At 44.1% G+C, this 27,072-nt stretch overlaps 1 protein-coding gene across 2 annotated transcripts; it reads right to left on the reverse strand.

Moving 5' to 3' along the window:
• Positions 1–745: 745 nt before the first annotated feature.
• Positions 746–25,524, reverse strand: SULT4A1 (sulfotransferase family 4A member 1). 2 transcript variants are annotated; one of them, XR_015728774.1, is made up of 8 exons: positions 25,108–25,524; positions 17,082–17,212; positions 14,840–14,920; positions 14,614–14,740; positions 11,335–11,429; positions 6,893–7,031; positions 3,572–3,695; positions 1,128–1,263 (listed from the first exon to the last, which is right to left on the reverse strand). XR_015728774.1 is itself a non-coding variant. In XM_034442021.3 (7 exons), the coding sequence occupies exons 1-7, from the start codon at positions 25,274–25,276 to the stop codon at positions 1,151–1,153; spliced, it is 855 nt and encodes a 284-aa protein (XP_034297912.1). In that variant the 5' UTR covers positions 25,277–25,524; the 3' UTR covers positions 746–1,150. The 2 variants fall into 2 exon arrangements, 1 of the variants encoding a protein (XP_034297912.1); XM_034442021.3 differs by lacking the exon at positions 3,572–3,695 and having other exon boundaries at positions 746–1,263.
• Positions 25,525–27,072: the final 1,548 nt, after the last annotated feature.

Raw genomic sequence — 27,072 nt, forward strand, 5'->3', positions numbered from 1 at the left:
AAAGACCTCAACTACCTCATAAAAAAGTGAAGCAGCAATGTCCACAGAGTGTGTGAAAAGGCCATGAAGATGGTGTATGCCACCCAGACTCACTTGTTGAGATGGCTATAAAAATCAAATAGCAAATTTTCAAGAAGTACACAGGTAATCCTTGACTTACAACAGTTCATTTAGTGACTATTCAAAGTTACAACAGCAATGAAAAACTGACCCGGCCATTTTTCACAGTTATGACCTTTGAAGTATCCCCGTGATCATGTGACCAAAATTCAGATACTTGGCAACTGGTTCATACTTAATGACCGTTGCGATGTCCCAAGGTTATGTGGTCACCTTTTGCGACCTTTTGACAAGCAAAATCAATGGGGAAGCCAGATTCACTTAACCAAGTTACTAACTTATCAACTACAGTGATTCACTTACCAACTGTGGCAAGGAAGGTGGTAGAATGGGGTAAAACTCACTTAACAACAGAAATGTTGGGCTCAATTGTGGTCGCAAGTTGAGGACCACCTCTAGAGTTGAAGCTTTGACTGCTTTTATATGCAACATTTGGACTTTTTCTGGCCACTCAATAGGAGCTGCATCCATAAGACAAGATGGAGGAAATGGGTTGTGATTTGAGGCCCCACAGTGCAACATCTTGGGACTTTTACACACATACACACACACATACATAGCACATACATCATAGATGTTGCTGCTCAATAGCAACTTATGAAGTAAAGAGAAAAGGGCGGAAATCTTTCTGCATGATAAAATTATAGAATTCTTTATTTATGAATCCATTGTATTTTTCAGCTGCCCTGTAACACTTGCTTTCTGCGTAGATTACATGGGGAAAAAAAAACATTACAGAGTGCACTAGACTCATATACCTGCTGCTTTTAAAACTTTGAAAGCTATCCAGTAGCTTTTTCGACTGATCAAACTTGCAAAAAAAAAAAAAATGCTGCTCTAAGTAGACCTTTGACCTGACCCAACACTCTCTGAGGTTAACATCCCAATGCAGTGTGGCCTTTTATTTATTTTTTTTAAATATGATACACATAACAAATATGGTACTATGTCCAGCCAGGAATAAATAAATGCAGAAAGCACTTCTAGCTAGATTCTTTGTATTATACACATGCATTTTCATTTGGCTGCTTTATAAATAAAAATCAAACGTGAGATCACATTTTCCCATCTTCTGCTTGTACACTAAATCAAATTTCTCATTCATCGAGACAGTGAAGATATCTTTCCACAGCCCAATTCGTCCTGAAAGATAGAAAAAAAAAAAAAGGAAGGGAACAGAGGGAGGGGAAAAAAATATGCCGATTATTATAAGATGTAGAAGACCTTTCAGAAGAACAAAAACCTGCCATAAATCACCCTGCGAATTGCAGAATCTTTTGGCCACTCTAAATCTGGAAAGGGAAATCCCCAGTCCTGCAACAGCAAAAAACAAATCCAAAGGAAAGGTTTGCCATCAGGAGTGTGGGAATTATACCTTTATCAATCAAAGAGTTGAGACTTAAAACTTCATACAATCCAGTTCTATCTAAAATGTGAAGATCTGGTTGTCCTGCACTGGATTGCCTTCATCATCTCTCCATCAATTCTCTCTCAGCATATACCCCATCTACCGTGGTCCAGCTTCCATTGCCCCTGCTTGTTGACATCTCTGAAAACCATGGAAGGAGACGGCAAAGAAAGCCAAGGTGGTATTCAACCATGGGATTGCCCTGCTCCCTTTCCCCACCACTTGTTTCACTCTGTCCCTCCAGAAATAATACTGCTGGAAGCTACAAAGCTGCATCTTAAGTCTTCTGGTTAAAATCAAGTACTGGATTCTGTGTCAGTGGTGAAATTCAAATTTGTTTGCTACCGGTTCTGTGGGCGTGGTATGGCTTGGTGGGCATGGCAGGGGAAGGATATTGCAAAAGGAGCCTGGTGGCGCAGTGGACTAAACTACTGTTAAAGTAGTATTTAGCTGCCAGCTGCCTGCAATTACTGCGAGTTCAATTCTCACCAGGCTCAAGGTTGATTCAGCCTTCCATCCTTCCGAGGTAGGTAAAATGAGGACCCGGTTTGTGGGGGCAATAAGCTGACTTTGTATAAAATAGAACACCGCTTGGGGGGGGGGCGAAAGCACTACTAAGCAGGTATATAAAAAAGTATGAAGGCTATTGCTTAAAAGCATTGTAAGCCGCTCTGAGTCTCCGGAGAAGGGCGGCATATAAATCAAACTAATAAATAAAAATATATATATATCCATTCCCTCCCCACTCCTGGGGGAAGGATACTGCAAAATCTGCATTCCCACCCCACTCTGGGGCCAGCCAGAGGTGGTATCTGCTGGTTCTACGAACTACTCAAAATTTCCGCTACTGGTTTTCCAGAACCTGTTGGATTTCACCCGTGGTCTGTGTACAGTTAAAATAGCAGATGTTATTACAGCTGCCAACTCCGAGGACATTTGAAATGCACTGAACCACTTGTAGAACACTATGGAGATGGCCTTGACGCCATTATGTAAACATCAACTTAGCCCTGGAAGGGGGGAGAGAGTGAGGAAGAAACCAAAGATGCCTTGATTTTCTTGGGTATAAAACAAATAAGAGAGAAACTCTTATCAAGTTTTCCAGATCCAGTTGAACAATATCAAGATCCTCGAACTATGAAGCAGAGTTCCAGTGGTTCTGGTCTGCAAAGGGTGAACCTCTTGAGAAAAAACAACCAAAAACTGGAAAATCAGTGGGCCTGGAGGTAAGTAGCAAGACACCGGCTTCCGTCTTTGCAACTTTTGATACCTGCTCTTAAATATAAACCAGTGATGAAATGTAAAATTTGTTACTACCGGTTCCGTGGGCGTGGCTTGGTGTGTGTGAGGGGGGTAATATGACTGAGTAGGGGTGGCCAACTTTTTTTTTTTTTACTTTTAAAACCATTTTTTCTACAACCTCTTTGGCTGAAGAGGTTGTAAAAAGAATGCTTTTAAAAGCCTCTGGCGATCCCAGCTGAGTTGCCTGATCGGCAGAGGTTTTTTTTTTTTAAAGCTTCTGGTGATCCCAGCTGACTTGCCTGATCGGCAGAGGCTTTTTTTTTAAAGCCTCTGATGAGCCCAGCTGACTTGCCTGATCAGCAGCTTCTTTTTTTAAAGCCTCTAATGATCCCAGCTGAGCCACGCGATCATCAGAGGCTTTTTTTTTTTTACTTTTAAAAGCATTTTTCAGCCAAAGAGGTTGTAGAAAAAGTGCTTTTAAAAATTAAAAAAAAAAGCCTCTGATGATTGCACGGCTCAGCTGGGCAATGGGGGGTAGGCAGGGATTTTTGCTACCGGTTCTCCGAACCACCCGCCTCCATCGCTACCGGATCGGGCGATCCGGTCCAAACCGGGAGCATTTCACCCCTGATATAAACCATACTAAACCACATTCGATGTGCAGATATTTCAGCAAAGTTTGGATTTGATCTTCCACTTAAATCACCAAAACATTAGATCCCGTTGTAATAGGTTGCAAATACAGTGTATGAGTTTACTTTCTGGTAGCCATTTTGGACAGCTGGTCAAAGAGTCACCCACCTGGGTTCATTCATGATTTGATTCATGAAACTGGTTTGGGAGGTTGAGTGGGAAGGAAGGTGAGCTAACCAAGAGCCCGTTTTCCCAGCAACTGAGAGTGAGCTTCTGGGCAAAGATCAATAAGCTAAAAGGAAAACAAAATAAAAATGAACAAAAACAAAGCGAAATAAATAGGAAAAATGTACATTGCGATAAACCAAATTAAATTAAGCTAAATGAAAAAGTTAAAACGGGCCACAGTTTTTTAAAGCATGGAAACACATTTAAAGAAACAACAAGAAAAAAAACACCTTGATGTTCAGGATGCATTTGGAAAAAAGAAAAAAAATTGTTACAAATGTGAGAAAGATGAACAAAAACAAACAGGGTGCAGAAAAAGCAGGCAATGTGCAAATGCAATAGATTTAAATACTCGGGGGGGGGATCTTTCTTATATGGCATTCATTGTGAGGTTAGTATAATGTGCTCAGGACCAAATGAAGGAGAACTAAAACAATTCTGTATTTTGGTTAACTTTGGTTTTGAGGGAAAGAAGCAGAGCTATGGCAGGGGAAGCGTTCAAAAAAAGTAAAGGGAATGATCATGCATGTGGGATCAAAGCTCTGCCTCCTTTTATATGTACATTGCTCCCAGATGGACACTCCTGGAACCATGATTACTCCTGCTGCACACCATCATAGGGATTATTTCTGGTTACCTAGTGTTACAGATGTTAGTGGGGAAAACAAACAAAGAGTATTACAGATGCATAAACGTATTCCCCTCTCAAAGCAGTTCTTTCAAGTTTCAACTTTTATGAAAGAGTTCTCACATTCTGGGAAAACTAGTTTAAACAATTCAAGGTTGAAGCATTTCAAATATGCAACCTTTCATGAAGCACCAATAAACTGTATTTGTCTCAGGAGCATCGAGACGCTTTACCGGGTTGAAATGATTAGCTGGTGACATCCACATTGCCCGAAGACGCCCAGTTGGGGGTTTCTTTTATGTCCCCATTAAGGAGCTGGAGTGAAGGACGGGAACTCAACCCTGCCCCGAGGCAGGTCTCAAACATGGGCTTGCTAACCTCCAACACAGCATCCTAACCGTTCGAATGACGGTGCTCCTGAGCACCGATAAAAAAGTAGCCATGATAGTGAGGTCTCTGGCACAAACTAGTTGTGGCAGTGTAGGGAAGAAGATATGTGTCAGTCATTACGAAATCATAAATTTAGTCCAGAAAAAAACAGGAAAAGGTGAGAACGAAATCAAGATAAACGCACTCCGATATAACAAGGAGGGAGGGGAAGGCTGTCAGACATTCAAGATTCTGTTACTACACTCTATATCAATAAAGAAGTGTGCAGGCAGTCTTCTACATACAACCATAATTGGGACTGCATTTCCGGTCATAATTCTTTACTTCGCCAAGGCACCATTGTGATGGGACCCAATTTTACATTTTTTACAGTGGTTGTTAAGCGAATCCACTGTGGTTAAGAATGCCACTGCGCCACCACTGAGAGCAATAGTGGAACAGTGGTTAGAATGCAGTATTGCAGGCTAATTCAGCCCATTGCCAGCAGTTCGATTCCCACTGGCTCAAGGCTGACTCATCTTTCCATCCTTCCGAGGTTGGTAAAATGAGGATACAGATTGTTGAGGGCAATATGCTGACTCTGTAAACTGCTTAGAGAAGGATGTAAAGCACCGTGAAGCAGTATATAAGTTTAAGTACTATTGCTATTGATATTAAGTAAATGCTAGGGTCATTTGTGCAATCCCGTTCTTTCAAATGGGCAATTTCTCTGCTAGAAGCAAATAACATAAAACAATTGTGGTCACATGACCACGGGATGTTACCACCAGTCATAAAGGTGAGCTGGTTGCCGAGGGCCTGAAATTCAGTTCATGTAACGGGGATTGGCACATTTTAAAATGGCCATAAAGTGCTTTATGGGTAATAATGCACCTGTTCAGCACTTATCATAATTTCAAACAGCTGTTAAGCAACTGGTTGTAAATTGAGAACTACCTTTTTCATTATGGCATCTTTTTTTCCTGATCTAGCTACCTGAAACACGGACAAAGTAGCATTTCAGTGAATTTTATACATCAAAGTCCTCTGATCCCATAATAAGAGAAGGAACAGTTTTAAAGTTTATAAGCAGAAGAGAAGTGCAAATTTGCCAAGCAGCATCCAGACATCCATGAGTTCGCTTTGGCCCTCTAACCAAACGGCAATTAAAACATTCAGCTGGTCATCTCCAGCCAAAGAAATTAAATCTGTCTTGGCAACTTAAGACTTCAACTCCCAGAACTCCCTAGCCAGTCCACACATCTAAAAAGCTGCAAAAGTTGAGAAACACTGGATTAGATGTTCACTTTCATCTGTCCCTGTATCTTTAATCTAAGCCAGTGTTTCTTAACCACGGCAGCTTTAAGATTTCTTCAGTTCTGGGCAGTGGTGGGATTCAAATAATTTCACAACCGAAACTCTGCCCTAATGACTGGCTGGGTGGGTGTGGCCATGGTGGGCGTGGCCAGGGTGTGTGACAGGCAGTATTCGGCCACCTGCACCCCCTGAGACCAAAAATGGACCACGGGGGGGACACACACACACACACCGTGCCCCGTTTTGGGCTACTAGGCCTCCTTGCAGCCACCTGGGAGTGAAAATGCCCACACCCCATTTTGGACCTAGGCCATTTCCCTGAAGCCTCCTGAGAGCAGAAATGGGCCACGGGAGACACTGCTCCCCCTGTGCCCCCCATTTTGGGCCTAGAAGGCCTCCCTGCAGCCTCCTGGGAGTGAAAATAGGCTGCGAGGGAACTCCTAGAAGGGAAGGGGAGGGGCAAAGAAGGGCCAGCCAGCAATTTAACTACTGGTTCACCCAAACCGGCTAAATCCCACCACTGGTTCTGGGACTTGAAGTCATGAAGTTGCTGAGGCTGGGAAGAAAACAAATCCATACATTCAGTGCTCTAAATTATAATTCTTCTGGTGATAACACTTGCATGTTTTAAATCCCTCAAAATTAAACAAAAACAATTCTAAGCCCACAGGATTTAAAGGCTTCCCGAACGATAGTTTTCCATGATCAGTAAATCCACCTTATTCCCATCTACCCTCTAATTTCTATTTTTTTAAATCTTTTTAGCTTCAGACTGATTGACTGAACCATGGTTCAGGTTTATAGCCCAATTCTTTGTCTTCAAACTACTCTAAGCAATTAGCATTGAAAAAAGGACAACCGCTACGCTTTCCACTCATGTCATAAAAGTGGATTACCATTAAAGCCATTCCACCTGTGCGAACGTTTGCAAAGGGTCTGACACCTACCCCTGCCCACTGAAAGGGCATCGGCATTGCAGCACTGATCAATGAGCTGGTGACAATGTTCAACCATCGATTCCAACTGTGCTTTGTCGTAGGCGATGCCCAAGAACCTCGCTAGCTGTTCGACCAGGGTTGCAAGATCCTGTGAGAGAAGAGGATATTGACTTGCGGAGAAGAAATTAGTCAAAAATAAGGCAGTTCAAAAAAAGTACATTCCGGTTACCAGTTATTGCCCAAAAAAATATTGATGCAGGCTTATCAAGAACAGCTTCTTCTATATGTTAAATCAGTAGCCCCCAACCTTTGGGGCACCAGGGACTGGTTCCATGGAGAGAGATTAATCCCCGGACTGGAAGGGCCGTGGTTGGGAATGGGACAACTTGCCCCAGCCAACTTGCAGTGGCCAACTCATTGCAGGACAACTTGCCACAAACAACTCACCATGGGGCAATTCACTTCAGGACAATTTAACAATTCTGTTTAATTATTTAAAATAATTTTTTTAAAAAAATATTTTTGCCATTCACATTTCCTCCTTTTGCATCCTTTCTTTAATGATTCTATTCCACCATTTCTTTGATAGTAGTGTAACTTTGGTTCCACAATAAGTTGTCCTGTGGTGAGCTGGCCATGTCAAGTTGGCCATAGCGAATGGTCATAGACCTCCATGGTTTCTTGTGCTGCCTGCATCCCACGGATGGAGCTTCACTTGTTTACGTGACTCGGTTTCTAGCATGCCGCAGACTGGTGCAGGTCCACAGACTGGGTGCTGGGGATCCCTGTGTTAAATCATCCTTTGGTTGTATCAATAGGGATAGATTGAATAGGCCAAGGAATCACCCTGAGTTCAATTCCCCAAAGAGCACTGGGGCTTGAATATGTCACTTGTTCCCAACCCTTTAAAACAGCTTGGTCAATTTGTTTCAGGAGCTTAGCCTAGGTCAGTGATGGCTAACCTTTTTGCCATCATGTGCCAAAAGTGGGGGGAGTGCGGGGGAATCGTGTGTGTGCCTGCCCACACCCATAATGCAATGCACCCCGCCCCCTAGAAAGCCTCGAGTCTAGGGAGAGTGAAAAACGGGCCTTCCCCACCCCCGGAGGCCCTCCAGAAGTCAGAAACAGTCTGTTTCCCGACTTCCGGTGGGCCTGGAAGGCCCGAAAATCAGCTGGCCAGCACACACATGTGCACTGCAGCTGAACTAGGGCAATGCTCGCGTGCCCACCGATATGGCTCCGCGTGCCACCTGTGGCACCCATGCCATAGGTTCGCCATCACGGCCCTAGGTAGTTCATCAGGTAGCAATGGCTTCTACTCCTATTTTAAATAATCAGACTATTTTTGTAGACACATTTTAATTTTTATTTCTGCGCGTAGATTTAAGATAGCTGGGGCTGCACCTGGAGGCACCATCGTTTCTCTCTGTTTATATTAGTAAATATATTTTGGTTTAATGGCTTTGCTGCTAGACTTGAAGCTAATTCTTTTTAAATTATATTCCACTATTTCTATTTCTATTCCACTTTCTTTTTGATGTGAGTCAGAAGTTTGAGGAGAAAAAAATCCCTAGGGAAAAAAAAACTTTTAAAAATTATGTAACTTTATCTATGTGTTGCATTAAAGCTAGCAGCTGAAAAGTTAACTCTGCAAGTTTAAATATATATATATATATATATATATATATATATATATATATATATATATATATATATATATACACACATACATATATATATATACACATTAAAAAAAAGTTGTCTAAATTGTATTTTAAAATGTAAGTAGCATTTACATTTATTCAATAACATTTAGCATACTGTGCTGGGTTTCTGTGCCAGAAATGGCCAGTTAATGTACAAATGTATGTTATGTCTGCTTAAATTGTTGTTGTTGTTTTTTAAATAAAGATGCAGCATCTTATATTTACATTCAGTTTAATCAGATTTCTGTGAAGGGATGCTGCATTCTAAGACTTTTATAGTTTTAGAATCTGTATGATGTGGTTATAGTAATTTCCTTTCTAGGATGAAGTGAAGGCCTTTGCTGCAGACCCAGATACTACTCTTTTGCAATTAAACAAAAAATTAGTGGTCAACCTAAAAAAAAAAACCAGCTTGGTCATTTCCCGAGTTCACAGAAGAGCTGCAGAATCAAGGCTGAACCCACCATATTGCCATAATATGTGAAGAGGGTCTTCTGAATAATTTGCAACCGCAAGTGTTTTAAGACAGAGGAATGGGCCAAACCTCCTGAAATGTTCTAATCGTGAATTGTGCTATCTTAATCTCAGTTACGCTGCAATATTGGAAGTTCTCATCCCAACTTTGTCAGATGTGATCTCAACATGGAAGGTTCCCAACAGCAAGACTGAGAAGATAGAAGGTCCCTTTGTTGACTGAGAAACACTTCCACTGAAGTTGGAATCCAGCTGCTTCACCTGCAACCATTTTTGGAATTCTGACTGCTGGTACATCAACATGGAAATTGAAATGTAGCTACCACTGCTATGAAGCCCCATTACTTTGTCAATGTTCCTCAAATTATAGAATAGAATAGAATACCAGACTTGGAAGGGACCTTGGAGGTCTTCTAGTCCAACCCCCTGCTTAGGCAGGAAAACCTATACCATTTCAGATAAATGGTTATCCAATCTCTTCTTTAAAACTTATGATGTCATTGACATGTGCAAGTCAACTATTTGCAAATCAAAAGAGGAGCAAACAGCTGACCTTGCAGCCTCTCTCCAAAGAAATATAAACATCTGGCTGTTAAACTATGCGGGCTTTAAAATAGCACGCATACAACTGCCATTTCATTGTGGAAGTAGAACCTGAACAATATTTTTTTTAAAAAACCCATGTTCTTCCTGCTCCTTACTCCTTCTGTGCCTCTGTGTCGACAGAATTTTAAATCTATTTTCTTCTATTCGCTTATTTTAGTTTTTGTAAACCAACCAAAGGCATTTTCATAAATTGCAAGTAATCACAACGATAACGAATCAAGATAGCCATTCATAAAGAGCAGGTTAAAATAGAAGCGAAGCATAAACTTATTAGAACAACAAATAAATCCTAACAGCTAAAATCAAAATGAAAATGAAAGAAACTGTACCCTTAAAATTTAAAGCAGGTGTGGGGGTAAATGATCAAATCATACACTTCATTTGTTTTGTTAAACATATTAACTTATTTGTCTGATAGCCCAGGAACAAACAGCTTACCAAACTCCTGGCACTGAAAGTAATAAAACATTGGACTGTAAGTGATGTTACAGTAGTGGCCAAAATTGTGGAAATCTTTTGGGAAAAGTGTATTTTGGAGGTTTGATGGCTAATAACACCACTTTTTTTTTGGCGTTTCAACATAATCATATTCCACTGCTGGAATGGCCTGGGAATAGCCCAGAACTTCACCCAATTGAAAATCTATGGAGCCAACTAAAGAAACTTGTTAGTCAGAAGCAACCCAGCAATAAAACCCAGTTAATAGAAGCCATCATTCAATCTTGGTTTCACATTAGAACAACTGCAGAACTAAAAGACGTGGTTCACTCCATGGGAAGATGTTGTAAGGCCGTAATTCATGCTAAAGGTTACCCAACAAAGTATTAACTGACATGGTGATAATTTTTGTATATCTCATTTTTTCTACGTGTTTCACTTTTCTTCTTTATACTGTAACTGCTATTCTAATAGCAAATCCTTCATAAAAGTTATTGCATTACATTCTTGATTAAATTATTTATTTATTTATTTATTTATTTTTGAATTTGTATACCGCCCTTCTCCCTGAGGACTCAGGGCGGTGAACAGCCAGATAAAAACACCAGATACAAACATTAAAACACATTTAAAAATATATATAGATTTGGCCCCGTTAATTAAAAACGATCAGCAAAACAGAACAATTAATAAAACCCTTAAAAAGAAATTAGGCCAGCCCGGCTTGTTGAAAAAAGAAAGTTTTAAGGGCACGGCGGAAGGCACTGAGGTCATGGATTCTCCTTATCTCAGGGGGCAACTGATTCCAGAGGGTAGGTGCCCCCACAGAGAAGGCCCTCCCCCTGGGGGTCACCAGCCTGCATTGTTTGGCTGATGGCACCCCGAGGAGGCCCTCTCTGTGGGAGCGCACGGGTCGGTGGGAGGTCGTCGGTGGCAGTAGGCGGTCTCGAAGATATTATTAGATAGATAGAATTATCTTTCGATTGATATTTAATTTTATGGTACTACTCCAAAAAAAAGTGGTGTTATTAGCTAGTTTTAGAAAATATACTTTTTAAACCAAGGTAAAATTAACCCAGCTAAAATTCCAAGAGGGGGAAACCCCTCACCCCCATCTCTGTCTCTTGCCAAGTTTGTTATCTTGCTTCAAAGGAACCAAGGGTGAGGGGACACAACACTTTTTGCTTACAGGTTGGGGGAAAATCTTTGCTATGCTTGGATAATTACCTTGTGCATATCTTCATATTTGAGAAAGAGCACATTGGAATCCATATGATGCTGCCAAAATTCTTGGACATGTTCAAACCATGAACCATAACCTACTATAGAGACACAAAACACAATGCTCATACTCAAGATTTTTTTTTAAAATATTGTTGTTATTGGGCAAACTTTCACTGGAGTACAAAAAAACTCATCATATTGCATTTTTGTTTCGTTCTCAAAATATGACAGGTGTGTATTCTTATAACAAAATCCAACGGAATAAAATAACCCCAACTGGCCTTACTCCCACAATGACAACATGGTAATCTTATCTTGTATCATTCCTGGATTTCCTAGGAGGGTATGGTGTCCTGGGCATCACTGGGGCTAACTGGCAAGGGTATAGCATGGCTTTTCCCCCTTTCTAAAATTGCTGGATGGCAGGGAAAAAGTAGACTCCTTAAGACACGTAAAGTCTGCTTCCCCCAAATTTGACTTGGATTGAAGACCTCACTCTGGGGAAGAAAGTCTGAATGGTCCACTTTTAGAAGACAAGTGGACCATTCAGATGTTCTTCTCCAGGGTGAGGTCTTCAGTCCAGGTCAAGTTTGGGGGAAGCAGATTTTTTGTGTCTCAAGGAGTCTACTTTTTCCCTAACATTCTAAAAGACCTTCAGAAGTCAAGTAGACCATTCCGATGTTCTTCTCCAGGGTGAGATCTTCAAGATTGGGGGAAGAAGACTTTTTGTGTCTCAAGGGAGTCTACCATCGAGCAAACAAGCTATTAATTTGCAGTGGAGGGGGTTATATGGAACAGGAGAGGATCTTGCCAGAGTCTTTCCTGCTCAGATCTATTGTTTGACCAACAGAGGTTCATGCGGCGGGAGGTTTTCCTGCATGAGATGACTGGTTGCAACATTATGTTGCAACAGTGGTTGCAACATAATGAGGAAACAAACAGTGGTTGCAACATAATGGGGAACCAGGGGTTGCAGTCAAGCATTATGTTCTCGGGAGCATCTGAAGAAGGAATCAAAGTCTGTCAGATGTGGCCACAGTACCACAATCAAAGCCTCCCCTTCCGTACATTAGTGCATCATAAAAAACCGCCAGGGTTTGATAGCGATTCAGTGCCTGCCATCTCACAGGTTTTGATCTGCTCCAAGATAATCAAATTACAATCATGTGTTTAACAATCTTTCTAAGTTTAAAGGACTGGTGATTTATGACCAGTCCTCACACCCCCAATTGTTGCAGTATCACTTCAGTCATCTGATCACAATCCGGATGCATGGCAATTAGTTTACAATTAGACCAGTTGTAGCATCCTGATTCACATGAACGCTATTTGCAACCTTCGTACCCAGTTTCTCACAATAAATCAGGGTGGATAAAAATCAATGATTTTTTTAAAAAAAATCAAAAAAATCAGATTTTTTTTATTTAAATCGGATTTTTTTTATTTTTATTGAATTTATTTTAATAAAAAACTTTTGGGGTAAAAATCTATCATAAGATAGTTTTCTATTTAAGATACATAAATAATTTAGTTTATTCAGCATGAAATGGAGCTTAGTTATGTAGCATGAGGCTGTATATTCTGCAACACTGGGACTATCGGTGAGTCAACAATGGGTCAAAGGAGTAGCAGAGATGACAGTTGCTCTTTAAAAATTATGATTTAAATCGAGTTGATTTAAATCAAGCCTTTTTACTAGTGATTTAAATCATGATTTAAATTGTGATTTAAATCAACTCGATTTAAATCAAATCCACCCTGCAATAAAGTCAACGTCAATAGCAGGGAAGAACACAAGTCACGATCACTAATGTCTTGCTTAGCCACCACAGCAAAAAGGTCACATAAAATTATGTGCGATCACATGATTCCTCACTTAACAACCTCACAATGACTAATTTTCTGGTCCTGATTGTGCTATGCCTGGCAAGGATTCTCTGTACGGCTAAACCCCCCCTCCCTCCATGAGTCTGTGGGACCTAGATCAGAGGTGGGCTGCTGGGGGTTCGGGAGAACTTCTAGCTAAGATTCTGTGCAGTTTGGAGAATCCCACTCCTGGCTGGCCCCACCCACCCTGCCCCGCCCTTCCCAGGAGTCCCCACACGGCCTGTTTTGGATGCAGGTAAGTGCAGGGCGCGCGTGGAGGCTCAGGGAGGGTGGAAAACAGGCCTATCGGAAGTTCGGAAAGGCCATTTCCGGCCTCCAGAGGGCCTCCAGAACCTGAGGATCACATGGTGCTAAATGTGCCCATATCCAACCTACAATTTGCCAGCTAACATCCCCTTTAGCTCTGAAAAGGTCACCCTGCCTTTTCAAAGCAAAGCCTGTCCTCAAAGCTCAGAGAGCGTCTACTCTCATCCCTTATATCAGGGGTCCCCAACCCAGGGGTGAAATGCTCCCAGTTTGGACCGTATCGCCCGATCTGGTAGCAATGGCGGCGGGTGGTTCGGAGAACCGGTAGCAAAAATCCCTGCGCCCCCCCCCAATGCCCAGCTGAGCCGCACGATCATCAGAGGCTGTTTTTTTTACTTTTAAAAGCATTTTTTCTACAACCTCTTCGGCCGAAAAAATGCTTTTAAAAGTAAAAAAAAAAAAGCCTCTGATGATCGTGCGGTTCAGCTGGGATGGTCAGAGGCTTTTAAAAGCATTTTTTTCCTGCAAAAAAAAAATGCCTTTAAAAGCCTCTGGCGATCCAAGCTGAGTTGCCTGATCGTCAGAGGGTTTTAAAAGTATTTTTTTCTGCAACCTCTTAAGGTTGTAGAAAAAATGCTTTTAAAAGTAAAAAAAAAAAAGTTGGCCACGCCCACCCAGTCACATTACCCCCCACCACCAAGCCATACCCACAGAACCAGTAGTAACAAATTTTAGATTTCACCCTTGACCCAACCTGTTGGCTGCAGCCCATGAGTGGGCTGTGAGGGGTTTGCAACTGTGCCATAGAAACGGCAGGAGAGTGCGTGCACGCATCCTGACTCAGCGGATGAGTGGGTGCATGTGTGCTCCATTTGCGTGAGCGGCAGGCACGTGCACACCACTCGTGCAAATGGAGCTGCATGCATACTTGCCAGCTGCTTGCGCAAATCATCCCATCTTCTACCTTGCCCAGAAATGTTGGAAAACTGCCTTAGATGGCAAGTTAACGCCTATCTTAAAAATTGCTGGGGTTGAGAGAGGCTGCCTTAGATGGCAAGTTAATACCCCAAGCCACATGTCCTATGGTTCCTGCACGAGGTAAAACAGAGTGAAAGATATTGCTTAACAAAACAGATGGGAAATTCTTACACTTATCGTTCATAAATCTCCGACAGAACTCCTGAAATGTTCCTCTGTAGCTCATAGTTCGCAGGGAGCGATGAAACTGGTAATAGGAGACGACCAGATCTTTGGGATTACGAGCCATGTATATGATCTAGGGAGATGAAAAGAAATTCGTTGGGCAGAATGCTCCCTCCACCCCATCTCCCTGGGTCAGAAAACCTGGTTAACGCAGATGACCGGTGAAGGCTACCTTGGATTCGCCGCTATGCAGGTCAGAAGGCAAGAAGCGGTACGGCAGGTGGCTTTTGATCAGGCGAGGAGATGTCAGTTCCTGTAATGTGCAGGGAAGAACATGAAGGCTCAGGGTTGACAAAGGCCAGCCTAATAAATATTCAAACATGTCCCCCCCCAAAAAAACATAAAACAATAAGAGGTAAAAAGGAATGAATAAAAAGTCAATTTTCTTGGTGGAGGAACTGTGTGTATCTGAGGAGTTGAAAGGTCTAAGCTAGGGGTGTCAAACTCAAGGCCTGCGGGCCTCATCCGGCCCGCGGGGTATTTAGATCTAGCCCACGGGGCCACCCAGGAAACAGCGAAGGACCAGCCCACAGTGCCTCTGCCAATGAAAACGGAGCTCGGCAGGGCTGCCTCCTGCAACCTTCTGCCAGCAAAAATGGAGCTCAGGAGGACCACACACAGCCTTCCCAAGCTCCGTTTTCACTGGCAGAGCGCTCGGGCCACCACAGGTGCCCCTGACACGAGTGACGTTGAGCTGGCCACACTCACCCTGGCCACACCCACCCACCCAAGGTCAAACACAATCCTGATGAGGCCCTCAATGAAATCGAGATTGACACCCCTGGTCTAAGCCAATGTTTCTCAAACTGGGCAGCTTAAGAGGTGTGAACTTCCAACTCCCAGAATTCCCCAGCCAGCAGAGATTTATTTATTTATTGGTTCGATTTATATGCCGCCCTTCTCCGGAGACTCAGGGCGGCTTACAATGCGTTAAGCAATAGCCTTCATACTTTTGTATATACCTGCTTAGTAGGGCTTTCGGGCCCCCTAAGCGGTGTTCTTTTTTATACAAAGTCAGCTTTTTGCCCCCACAATCCGGGTCCTCATTTTACCTACCTCGGAAGGATGGAAGGCTGAGTCAACCTTGAGCCTGGTGAGATTTGAACTTGCAGTAATTGCAGGCAGCTGCTGCTACTTAACAGCACTTTAGTCTGCTGCGCCACCAAGGCTCTTACTTAAGTCCATAACTCTTAAAATTGTGAAAGGTGGAAAACATTGGTCTAAAGTGTTGTTTTCTCAATGGCGTCAGCACCTTGTTGGATTTCCATCTATTGGAATTGCCACCCAAACATACACTATATCATTTCTCCCTTCTGATCTGGCAGAAGGGCTTGGAGCCAGGATTGAGCGTCAACCCATGTAAGCGAGCTGCATACCAAAACAAGTGGGACTGTCTCAGGTCATTCAGCAGGAACACATTTGTACAAGTGTCTTGGATGAAGGTGCTGGGGGGACATTTATTAAATCTATATATTATACCAAGTAGAAAGTTTGAAACTGGGCAGCAAAAAGAGTATATGAAAGGGATTGGGGTATCCTTGTCCACCACAGGCTAAGCATGAGCCAGCAGTGTGATGTAATCATTAAAAAAGTAAGGGCTATTTTGGGGTGTATTAATTGAAGCAGAGTCCTGGAAGCAGTGGTGGTATTCAGCCAGTTCGATCCGGTTCGGATGAATCGGTAGTGGTGGCAGCGGGAGGCTCCGCCCACCCGCCCGGATGTAATCACGTCCCGTTTTGGACACTCTGCACATGCACGGAAGGTTCTGTGCACGCTCACATTTGCGAACCGGTAGTGTAGGTAAATGAATACCACCCCTTCCTGGAAGCAATTGTTCTTCTCAATTCTATCTTGGTCAGATCCCATTTGGAATTCAAGCTTTCAAGTCCAAAAATGTAATTGAGAAATTGGAATTTTAAAAAGGGCTACAAAGATGGTGGAAGATCTGGAAATCAATCCCTCTGAGGCAAGTGTTTCTCAACCTTGGTAGCTTGAAGATGGGTGGACTTCAACTCCCAGAATCCCCCAGCCTTCTGGGAGTTGAAGTCCACCCATCTTCAAGCTACCAAGGTTGAGAAACACTGCTCTGAGGAACGGTGAAAGGATCTTGGTATACTTTGCTTTCAAAACAGAGAATTGAGGAGATACGGAAGCAGTCTTCAAGTATTCAAAGGGTTTCATACAGAAGACGATGCAGAGGACCAGTACATAATCAGTGGGTCCAAGAATCACTCGAAGGAGTGAATTATTGAATAATATACGAAGTTATGTATCATCTGAAAGCATTCAAACCATAACGTTCATCATGATGATCTATTCCAATACATCAAGGAATTAAACAAGGGCTTGAAAATAAAAGCCCAGTCAAGCATCAACAACGTAATTCCAAAACAGATCTGAGGATTCATCTGTACCTTGATAATGTCCAGACCGGGTTGAGGATATTCTAAGACAGGAAGCTGCTCATCTATGTTCATTAATCCAATTTCATCAGGATCTGCTCCTTGGCTCACAAGATACACCACTTCCTGCAATAAACTTGTGCCTGCAAATTATTAAGAAAAATAATAAGACAAAATAGAAGCTTTCCAAGAAACGAGAAAGTTCTCTACTATCAATAGACGATCAACACTATCTTCTTGCATCTTACTGCAGTGTATACTTCTCCAACCTAGTCATCTCCACATGTGATGGAACTTCAAAACTTTTTTGTAAGCTGCCAGAGTCACTGAAAGTATATAAATTCTTGAAATGAATAAAACCTATAATTTCATCCCGAATAGTCTTTGGAATTATATATGGGAAAGTCCAGTAGACAACAGAATAACAGAGTTGGAAGGGACTTTGGTGGTCTTTTAGTCCAACCCCCTGCTTAAACAGGAAACCTGTACCATTTCAGACAAGTAACAGTTCAAGTAACAACTAACTAAATCATCAAATCATAGGGTTGGAAGAAAACTCGGCGTCTTCTAGTCCATACCCCCTACTCAAGCCTAATTGAGCCCTTTATAATTCTCCTACTTTTGCTTCCTGTATCTCTTAATTTGTACTTGTGAGTCCTTTCTTCACCATTTCTCTTGTTGCTATCCAATTTGTGGTTTAACTCTATTAGTTGGTCATCCTGCCCAGTAGTGGGTTTCAAATTTTTTTACTACCAGTTCTGTGGACGTGGTTTGGTGTGTGTGGCATGGCTTGGTGGGCGTGGCTTGGTGGGTGTAGCAGGGGAAGGATACTGTAAAATCTCCCATTCCCACCCCACTCCAGGGGAAGGTTACTGCAAAATCCCCATTTCCTCCCGATCAGCTGGGAATTGGGAGGCAGAGAATAGATGGAGGCGGGGCCAGTCAGAATTTTTACTACCGGTTCTCCGAACTACTCAAAATTTCCACTACCAGTTCTCCAGAACTGGTCAGAACCTTCTGAAACCCACCTCTGACCCTGCCCTACCAGTTTTAGTTTAAAGCCTTTAGGATGAGCAGATGTTTGCCGAACATATTATTGCCGGTCTTCGTCCATGGTCTTCATCCATCTCTTGCTGGAAGCCCTTCCAGCAGGTAATGTAATCCATGATTTAGAAAGCCAAAATTCTCATGAGAGCACCATCTTTTGAGCCAGCAATTTAATTCTTAAGCCCACTGTTCCCTCATTGGATGTTGACCTTCAGTTGAAAGTATAGATGAGATTACCACCTGTGCACCTAACGTTTTGACTATCCTGCCTTGTTGCTCATCGTCCACTGAAATTGTTTTCAGGCTCTTAGTTGTATCATTCGTCACCACACGAAAGAGGAGAAAGAAATAATAATCAGTGGGCTTCATCATTCTGGTGATGTACCTTCCCCTGAGAATTTGTCTAGTCTACAAATTGTTAACTCTGTTCCTTTAAGTAGTGAATCTCCAATCACTGAGACATGACTTTTTTCTTTGGGGAACTTTAATCTACTTTACATCTTATCACTGGTAATTTGGCAGGTATTTTCAGGTAGCTGTGTGTTTCCTACCTGAGGGAAGATATAAAATTGAGAACAGGCAGTCGACTTATAAGACTTCATTTAGTGACCGTTCAAAGTTACAGTAGCACTGAAAAAAAGTGACTTATGACCATTTTATGCTGACTCTGTAAAACCGCTGAGAGAGGGGCTGTAAAGCACTGTGGAGAGGTATATAAGTCTAAGTGCTATTGCTAAATGCTATTTTTTATACTTATGACCGTTGCAGCATCCCCGTGGTCACGTGATTTACATTTAGATGCTTAACAACCGTCTCACATTTATGATGGTTGCAATGTCCCAGTCAGGGGTGGGTTCTAAATTTTTTTACTACCAGTTCTGTGGGCGTGGCTTATTTTGTGGGTGTGGCTTGGAAGTCATGTGACTAGGTGGGCGTGGCTAGCTAGTCAGTCATTTATGGAAGGTCCTCACACTTACGACCAGTCCTCGCACTTACGACCCAACTCATTTGTTTGCTTTTAACACTGATCAGCTGTAGGACGGCCCTTTGAAGGCCCGGGGCAAGAGTTTAAACAGTTTTTTTCCCTCTAGTCATCAGCTGGGACTCAGGAGGCAGCAATAGATTGGGGGTGGGACCAAATAAAAGGTAAGAATAACGTGGGGGGTGGGAGGGCGGGCGGGGAGAACCGGTTCAGTGACGTCATATCGTCACCGCTACCGGCTGGGCCGAACCGGACCGAACCAGGAGGAACCCACCACTGGTCCCAGTGATCCCTTTTTTGTGACCTTCTGACAAGCAATGGTGAAACCAGATTCATTTACTAACCTGGTTACTAAATTAACCACTGTAGTGATTCACTTACCCGCTGGGGCAAGTACAACGGGGCAAAACTCCCTTAGCAAATTTCTCACTTAGCAACATAAATGCTGGGCTCAATTGTGGTCACAAATTGAGGACTACCTGTACTCTATTGCAGAGAGGGAAGGAGCTGCCTTCCTGGTTTGTTTGTTTTTTTGTTCTGACATGCTGCCCTTGCCCTTTTTATTTTCTTGTTTGAAATTCATCTTTCTTGATGTGTTCAGTTTGGATAGAGAATTTATATAGGAGTTTATCATGTTCATCTTGCTCACCACAGGAACTCAGAGTATCTCTTGTGGGAGTGTCTGGAGTTTTAGTGGCTTGGTTTGCGTCCAGTGTCTTCATTTCTTCCTCAAGTAATCCAACCAAGTGTAATTTGAGTCCTCCTCAGGTAGGAGTACAAACATTGCACCCACTTTGCGTGTAGCAATACTGTTAAGACTCTTTCCCTGTGGTTTTGTTTTTTCCTCATGCAAAAATTTACTTGTTTTATTTTTTATAACTCCCTAGAGCCGTGATGGCAAACCTATGGCACGGGTGCCACAGGTGGCACACGGAGCCATATCTGTGGGCACGCGAGCGTTGCGCGCTGGCCAGCTGATTTTTGGGCCTTCCGGGCCCACCGGAAGTCGGGAAACGGGCTGTTTCCGGGCTTCCGGAGGGCCTCCAGGGGAGTGGGGAAGGCTGTTTTTGCCCTCCCCAGGCTCCTAGAAAGGCTCTGGAGACTGGGCAGGGCAAAAAAATGGGCCTACTGGGCCCACCGTGCCATCGTGTGCAAAAAGCGGGGGGAGAGTGGGGGGGTCACACGCTCATACGTGGGGGGACGGGGCGCATTGAATTATGGGTGTGGGCACGCGCGCGCACAATCCCCCCCACTACCCCCGCTTTTGGCACACGACGGCAAAAAGGTTAGCCATCACTGCCCTAGAGGTAAGAAATCTTTATAAAAGGTAAATAACATATAAAATGACAGAAAAAAACATAAAAAATACATATAAAACTATGAAACATATGTATATCTCTGTTAAAAATATGTACAAATAAAATAAAATAAAAAATAAAGGTAAACATGCACACATACACCTGTATATAAGGTTAATTTATACTCTAAAATAAACCATATTATGGTTTGCGTGGTTGGGGTTTAGCACCTAAGAAGTTTGTATCCTAAGGTTTAACTCAACCAGTTTTAAGCTTCGTAAGCAACCCAAGAACAAAAGAGAGTTGAAAAATAAGTCTGAATTTACAGTATCGTCTGCAGTTTATAAAACAATTTTCTCTGAAGCTTGGAGGAAATCAAGTAGAAGCTTTTAGTACTGGCAGCAGGTCATAAATATTTCAAATGTGCAACTTCAGAAAGCAATAAAGATGCAGCCAGCTGGTCTAATCGGGCTTTTGCATGCTATTGTAGCTTCTCTACTACATTTGATTAAATCTTTGCCCAGAAACTGGGAAAATCCTTCATAGCAAAAATGACGGGATGGTAGCCTACGCAGATGCAAAACAAACATATAGATGTGAAACATCCGGGCCTTCAAGCATCCTTTTTTTCCTGCTGGCCTACGTGACAACCTGTTTAGTCTTGCAATGTACAATGTACAACTCCTCTAAAAAGGAGCTGACGGATTCGCACCAGTGATGGGTTCCTCCCGGTTCGGTCCGGTTCGGCCGAACTGGTAGCGGTGACAATATGACGTCACCGAACCGGTTCTCCCCCCCCGCCCCCCCACCCCCAACCCCCCACATTATTCTTACCTTTTATTTGACCCCACCCCCAATCTATTGCTGCCTCCTGAGTCCCAGCTGATGACTAGAGGGAAAAAAACTGTTTAAACTCTTGCCGCAGAGCTTCAAAGGGCCGTCCTACAGCTGATCAGTGTTAAAAGCAAACAAATGAGTCGGGTCGTAAGTGCGAGGACTGGTCGTAAGTGCGAGGATCTTCCAGAAATGACTGACCAGCTAGCCACACCCACCTAGTCACAAGACCTCCAAGCCACACCCACAAAATAAGCCACGCCCACAGAACCGGTAGTAAAAAAATTTAGAACCCACCCCTGATTCGCACCTAATGCTCAGTCCTTAACTGTGCCTTATAATTAAGCTACAATGCTACTATGAACATATCATATTAGGATTTACAGACCTAGAGCTGAGTTTAACCTCTTGGGAACAATGTGTTCTCCTGCTTTACTAAGCAGCTTTTTCAGAGAGAATAGAATAGAATAACAGAGTTAGAAGGGGCCTCGGAGGTCTTCTAGTCCAACCTCCTGCTTAGGCAGGAAACCCTATTTCATTTCAGACTAATGGTTATCCAATCTCTTCTTTAAAACTTCCAGTGTTGGAGCATTCACAACTTCTGGAGGCAAGTTGTTCCACTGATTAATTGTTCTAACTTTCTCCTTAATTCTAAATTGCTTCTCTCCTTGATTAGTTTCCACCCATTGCTTCTTGTCCTGCCCTCGGGTGCTTTGGAGAATAGCTTGACTGCCTCTTCTTTGTGGCAGCCCCCGATATATTGGAACACTGCTATCTTGTCTCCCCTAGTCCTTCTTTTCATCAGACTGGACATACCCAGTTCCAGCAACCGTTCTTCATATGTTTTAACTAATCATCTTTGTTGCTCTTCTCTTTCTAGAGTCTTGAACTACCAAATACTGATAATTTTCTGTTAACCACAGCTGCAATTTAATGCAAGCAAACAGAACAAACTAAAAATATAGAAACATGAATTTAACCGAGCAATACCTGGTCCTCCGGGTGGCATCTAATAGCCATCATGTCAAAGCAATAGGAATGGCAGTCCTACAGCTTCCAGAACGTCTCCTACTGTTAAGTCCTGCCTTAGGAATCGTGGTGCAGAGTACAGACTACAAGAATGTGGCTTCCCAAGGTCAATCAATATCTGATCCGAGGGGCTGGCTTGAATTCATACCTCTTTGCTCCCAGCTCAAATCTCTTCACTGTTTTTCCCAAATCATCTCTGGGACATTGAGGGAAAGGAGTACATGGCCACTGCGCTGTGGCCGACCCAACTTGGCTTCTTCTCCTGCCCCCTGAAGCACGCTCTTTGTATTTGCAATTGATTTCTAATTTCCAATTGATGTGAGCCAGACAAGGACAGTCAAAGGACTGGAAGTGGCCCAAGGCTATACAATGCCTTGGGTCTTGTTGAACAGCATGGCAGATTTGGTTCTTTCAGACTTGCAAAATTCTGTTCAAGTGGTCTTACAATAAAGTAGCATTAGCACTTCTGGTCATGTTTCCTGTCTGGCTTACCCAGGAAGGTTGAAATCAATCTGACAATTCTGAAAGTACCCATGCTCATTAGGCAGAGACCATTAAGAACATTAGGCCACAAGAATTAACCCAAATGGACTTCTGCACTCTTTCCTAACATCATTCTGCTTAGAGACAGGATAGGTCAGGGGTCCCCAACAGCTGGGCCTAGGCTTGTTCGGAACCCGGGCCACGGAAGCGGTGGGTAAGTGCACGCATGTGTGCACAGCTCCACTTCTGTGAGCAGCAGGCAAGCGCACATGTATGCAGCTGGTGAGGGTGCCTGTCGATCGTGCAAAGGGAACTGCGCGTGCACGCTCGCCTGCTGCTCGTTCATAACCATTCTCTTTCTCTCCCCACCCCTGGCCGTCTGCAAAGCCAGAAAGGTTGTGGGGTGGGGGTTCGCTGGGATATTCAACGCCATAAATATGGATTGATTCACATGTCCAATTGAAAGAACTGTTTCCTGTCTGCTTTGGAATAACCTTGTTTTGTTTTGTTTTCATCTTAGCAGCTTCTATTGAGATCCCTTGTAGCCTGAGCATCTGGAACATGTCAGGAGGATGGGAAGACTGAGAAAATGGGAAGACTGAAGACTGCAACGTTAAGCAGGAAAGAATCCGTTTTCTCCCTCTGCAAGATCCATATGGACCAGTCCACCTTTGCATCACCTGCCTCCTCTCTCAGATGTCCTGTAACTCAAGGCTCACTGTTTTCCTTCAACATCGGCCTCCCCCCATCTAGCCAACAAGCATTATCCATTCAAGCAGGAACCAGGCCTGACCTGGTATAGCTTGTGAGGCTGGCTAATTGCTCCATCAGCACTGAGCTGTGTTGGTAACCTAGAGGAGGGTGGAAAAATCCCTCTGTGATTCACTTCTGTTGATCTGAAAGTGAGACCTTTCTTTATTAACAAAGGTTATCTCTCAGTGCAAGATAACTGAGTTATCTCAGTGCCTCCCTAACAATGCTTTCAATCTGAAATATTATTATTATTATTATTATTATTATTATTATTATTATTATTATTATTATTATTTAGCAGCAACCCGTATCAACCATTAGCACCAGTCAATGGTATTTGTGATGCATTTTTGAATGTTCAGTTGACTGAGTTTCATATTTAATGAATAAAGATAATAATAATAATAATAATAATAATAATAATATCATCCCGTAGCAACCATTAGCACCAGCCAATCGTATTTGTGACACAGTTTTAAATGTTCAATTGCCTGAGTTTCATGTTTCATGAATTAAAAGAGATAATAATAATAGGTTTTTTTTAAAAAAAAAATATTAATGCATAAAAACGCGTAGCATCTCAGCCTTCAGGTACGGAAGAAAAAAAACAAAATCATTTGCAATGTACATATTTCACCTTGCATGTTTCAGGCCCTTAAAATGGGCATCGCCGCTAGCAAGCCCATCATCCCCCCACCCCCAACTCCCCTAGGCCTTAATCCTTGGTCCAACCCAGTTAGATGCGAGGCCCTTAAAATGGGCATCGCCACTAGCAAGCCCATCATCCCCTGCCCCCAACTCCCCTAGGCCTTAATCCTTGGTCCAACCCAGTTAGATGCGAGGCCCTTAAAATGGGCATCGCCGCTAGCAAGCCCATCATCCCCTGCCCCCAACTCCCCTAGGCCTTAATCCTTGGTCCAACCCAGTTAGATGTGAGGCCCTTAAAATGGGCATCGCCGCTATCAAGCCCATCATCCCCCACCCCCAACTCCCCTAGGCCTTAATCCTTGGTCCAACCCAGTTAGATGCTCAGAAGGAAGTAAGCCAGACAGGTAAGGGTCAAGACCTTATAATATCATTATTATGAAAAAACGAGGACCACCGGAGTTAACCTATCACACACCCTTCAAAAGGCAACCCAAAAAACCCCACCCCAGGAAAAACCCAGCGGCAACCCGCAGAGGTTTGTGAGGGATGCTTCCACATGGGAAGAAGAAGCCAAGTCGCCTCTTCTCCAGGCCAAGAAGGAGAAGCCAAGAATTCTAGTCAGGCAGCGACGAGGCTCTTTTCTGCTGGCCGTCTCGCAACCTGACTGGGGGTTGGGAGAGAGAGATGAACCTGTGAGGTAAACCTGGGGTGGGTGGGGGGCTGCCCTCCTCTCCTCTGCCTTCCCTCCGGCGGCCTCCAGAAGGCCAAAAGCCGAGCAATTTGGGGCTTGGCACCGGAGTCAGGTGGGCGAAGGAGAAAACCGGGAGAGGAAAAGAGGCGGAGAGAGAGAGAGAGGGAGAAGAGGGGATGGAGGGATGGAGGGAGACGGGGATGGACGGGTGCCTCCTTTCCTTTCCTTTCCTTTCCCTTCCCCCCCCCCCCGCAGCGCAACCCCGCCTCCTACCTGATTTGGGGTAGGTAACAATCCAGACGTCGCTGTCTCGCACGGGGAAATTGGTGATCTCCTCCATCTTCCCCCGGCAGAAGGGCGGCAGGCGCACCCCGTTGTACTCGAAGTACTTGCTCTCGAACTCCCCGGGCGTGCTGGGGGTCTCGCACTCGCTCTCCGCCATCCTCCGGCCGCGGAGCCCCACCGGGAGCCGGCTGCTTGCAAAGGGCGCAAGGGGAGGGTGGGGGGGACGCTGCTGCCTTCCCGGCGCGAGAGAAGGAGCCCGGCCGCCCAACTCGCTCGCTGTCTCGCTCGCTCGTCCGTCGGTCGGTCGGTCAGCCAAGCTGGGCGCCAGCTCCGGTCAGCGGCAAGCTTTGCGCTCGGCGGGGCCAAGCAGGAACCGGCCTTCAGCGAATGGGCTCCGGGGGCGATGATGTAATGCGACGTCGCTCAAGAGGAGGAGGAGGAGGAGAGGAGGAGGAGGAGGAGGGCTGAGGCAGCCGCCGCCGCCGCCGCTGCACAGCGGAGTCGATGCCCGCCCGGCTTAACCCTCAGCGTGCCTGGCGTCTCTCGCCGTCTTGGCTCCCTCCCTGGCGCCAGGCTCGCTCGGGATCCCGGAGCAAAGTGAGCTTGGGCTGTGAGGGATGAAATCCCGCAGGTTCTGGTGAACCGGTAGCAGAAATTTTGAGTAGTTTGGAGAACCGGCAAATACCGCCTCTGGCTGGCCTCAGAGTGAGGTGGGAATGGAGATTTTGCAATATCCTTTCCCTGCCATGCCCACAGAACCAGTAGGGAACAGTTTTGAATTTCACCCCTGGATGGGGGGGGCTCCCACTCGCAGGCGGCCTTCCTATGGGAGATGATCAAGAGCAGCCCCGTGGAGAACCCGTGTTGTTTGCACGTCAACCGGGTTCACACGACCCTGATCAGACACTTTCCCCAATCTGAACGCCGCTGCGAACTGGGAAGACCGGGCTCTTATGAACGCCTCCACAATGGCAGCAAAGTTGGGGGGAGGGGGTGTCGCCACTGAACTTCCCCACACAACTCCACTCCCCAGGAGCAAAAATGCTCTCTGACCAACCTATCTTTGGTGCGTGTCAGCCACGTTTTGCTGTCCATTCTCTCAATACTTGGGTAGTCCCGACAGTCGAGTGTGTTGTAAAACAAGCCAAAAGAATTGCATTCACACAACATAAAAGCCAGTGGTGAAATCCAATTTTTTTTTACTACCAGTTCTGTGGGCGTGGTGTAGCTTGGTGGGTGTAGTTTGGTGGGTGTGGCAGGGGAAGAATACTGCAAAATCTCCATTCCCACCCCACTCCTGGGGGAAGGATATTGCAAAATCTCCATTCCCACCCCACTCTGGGGCCAGCCAGAGGTGGTATTTGCCCGTTCTCCAAACTACTCAAAATTTCCGCTGCCGGTTCTCCAAACTGCTCAAAATTTCCGCTACCGGTTCTCCAGAACCTGCTGGATTTCACCCCTGATAAAGGCTTTGAAAACTGAGATAGGAACTTTTATCTTGGTGGTGTGCCATGTGAATATATTACCAGGTCTGACACTGCTTAGCTTTGGGGGAATCAGCTAAATCAAAGCCAACAAACAACCTTCCCACAAGGAGCACAAATACAACTTCCTGTTGGTGCAGTGGTTAGAATGCAGTATTGCAGGCTAATTCTGCTGACTGCCCACCCAGCAGTTAGGCAGGTCAATTCTCACCCGCTCAAGGTTGACTCAGCCTTCCATCCTTCCGAGGAAGCGGTACATAAGTGCTATTGCTATTCTTTTGACTCTTTTAAGTTGGTTGTGGGAATGCAGACTTTTGTGGGCAGAGATCCATTACTGATTTTTTTAAAAAGTTGCTTCTGGAAAAAGCTCACACCGTGTGCTAAGTCACAACTTCTTGGCTGTGGCTCATTAAATAAATCACAGTTGTGATAAATCTAGTGCCGCTCTAAGCTATAACCTTGATTTACA

Source organism: Pantherophis guttatus, chromosome 7 (genome assembly GCF_059756535.1).
Source record: "Pantherophis guttatus breed Tessera chromosome 7, ASM5975653v1, whole genome shotgun sequence".
NCBI classification, from domain to species: Eukaryota; Metazoa; Chordata; class Lepidosauria; order Squamata; family Colubridae; genus Pantherophis; species Pantherophis guttatus.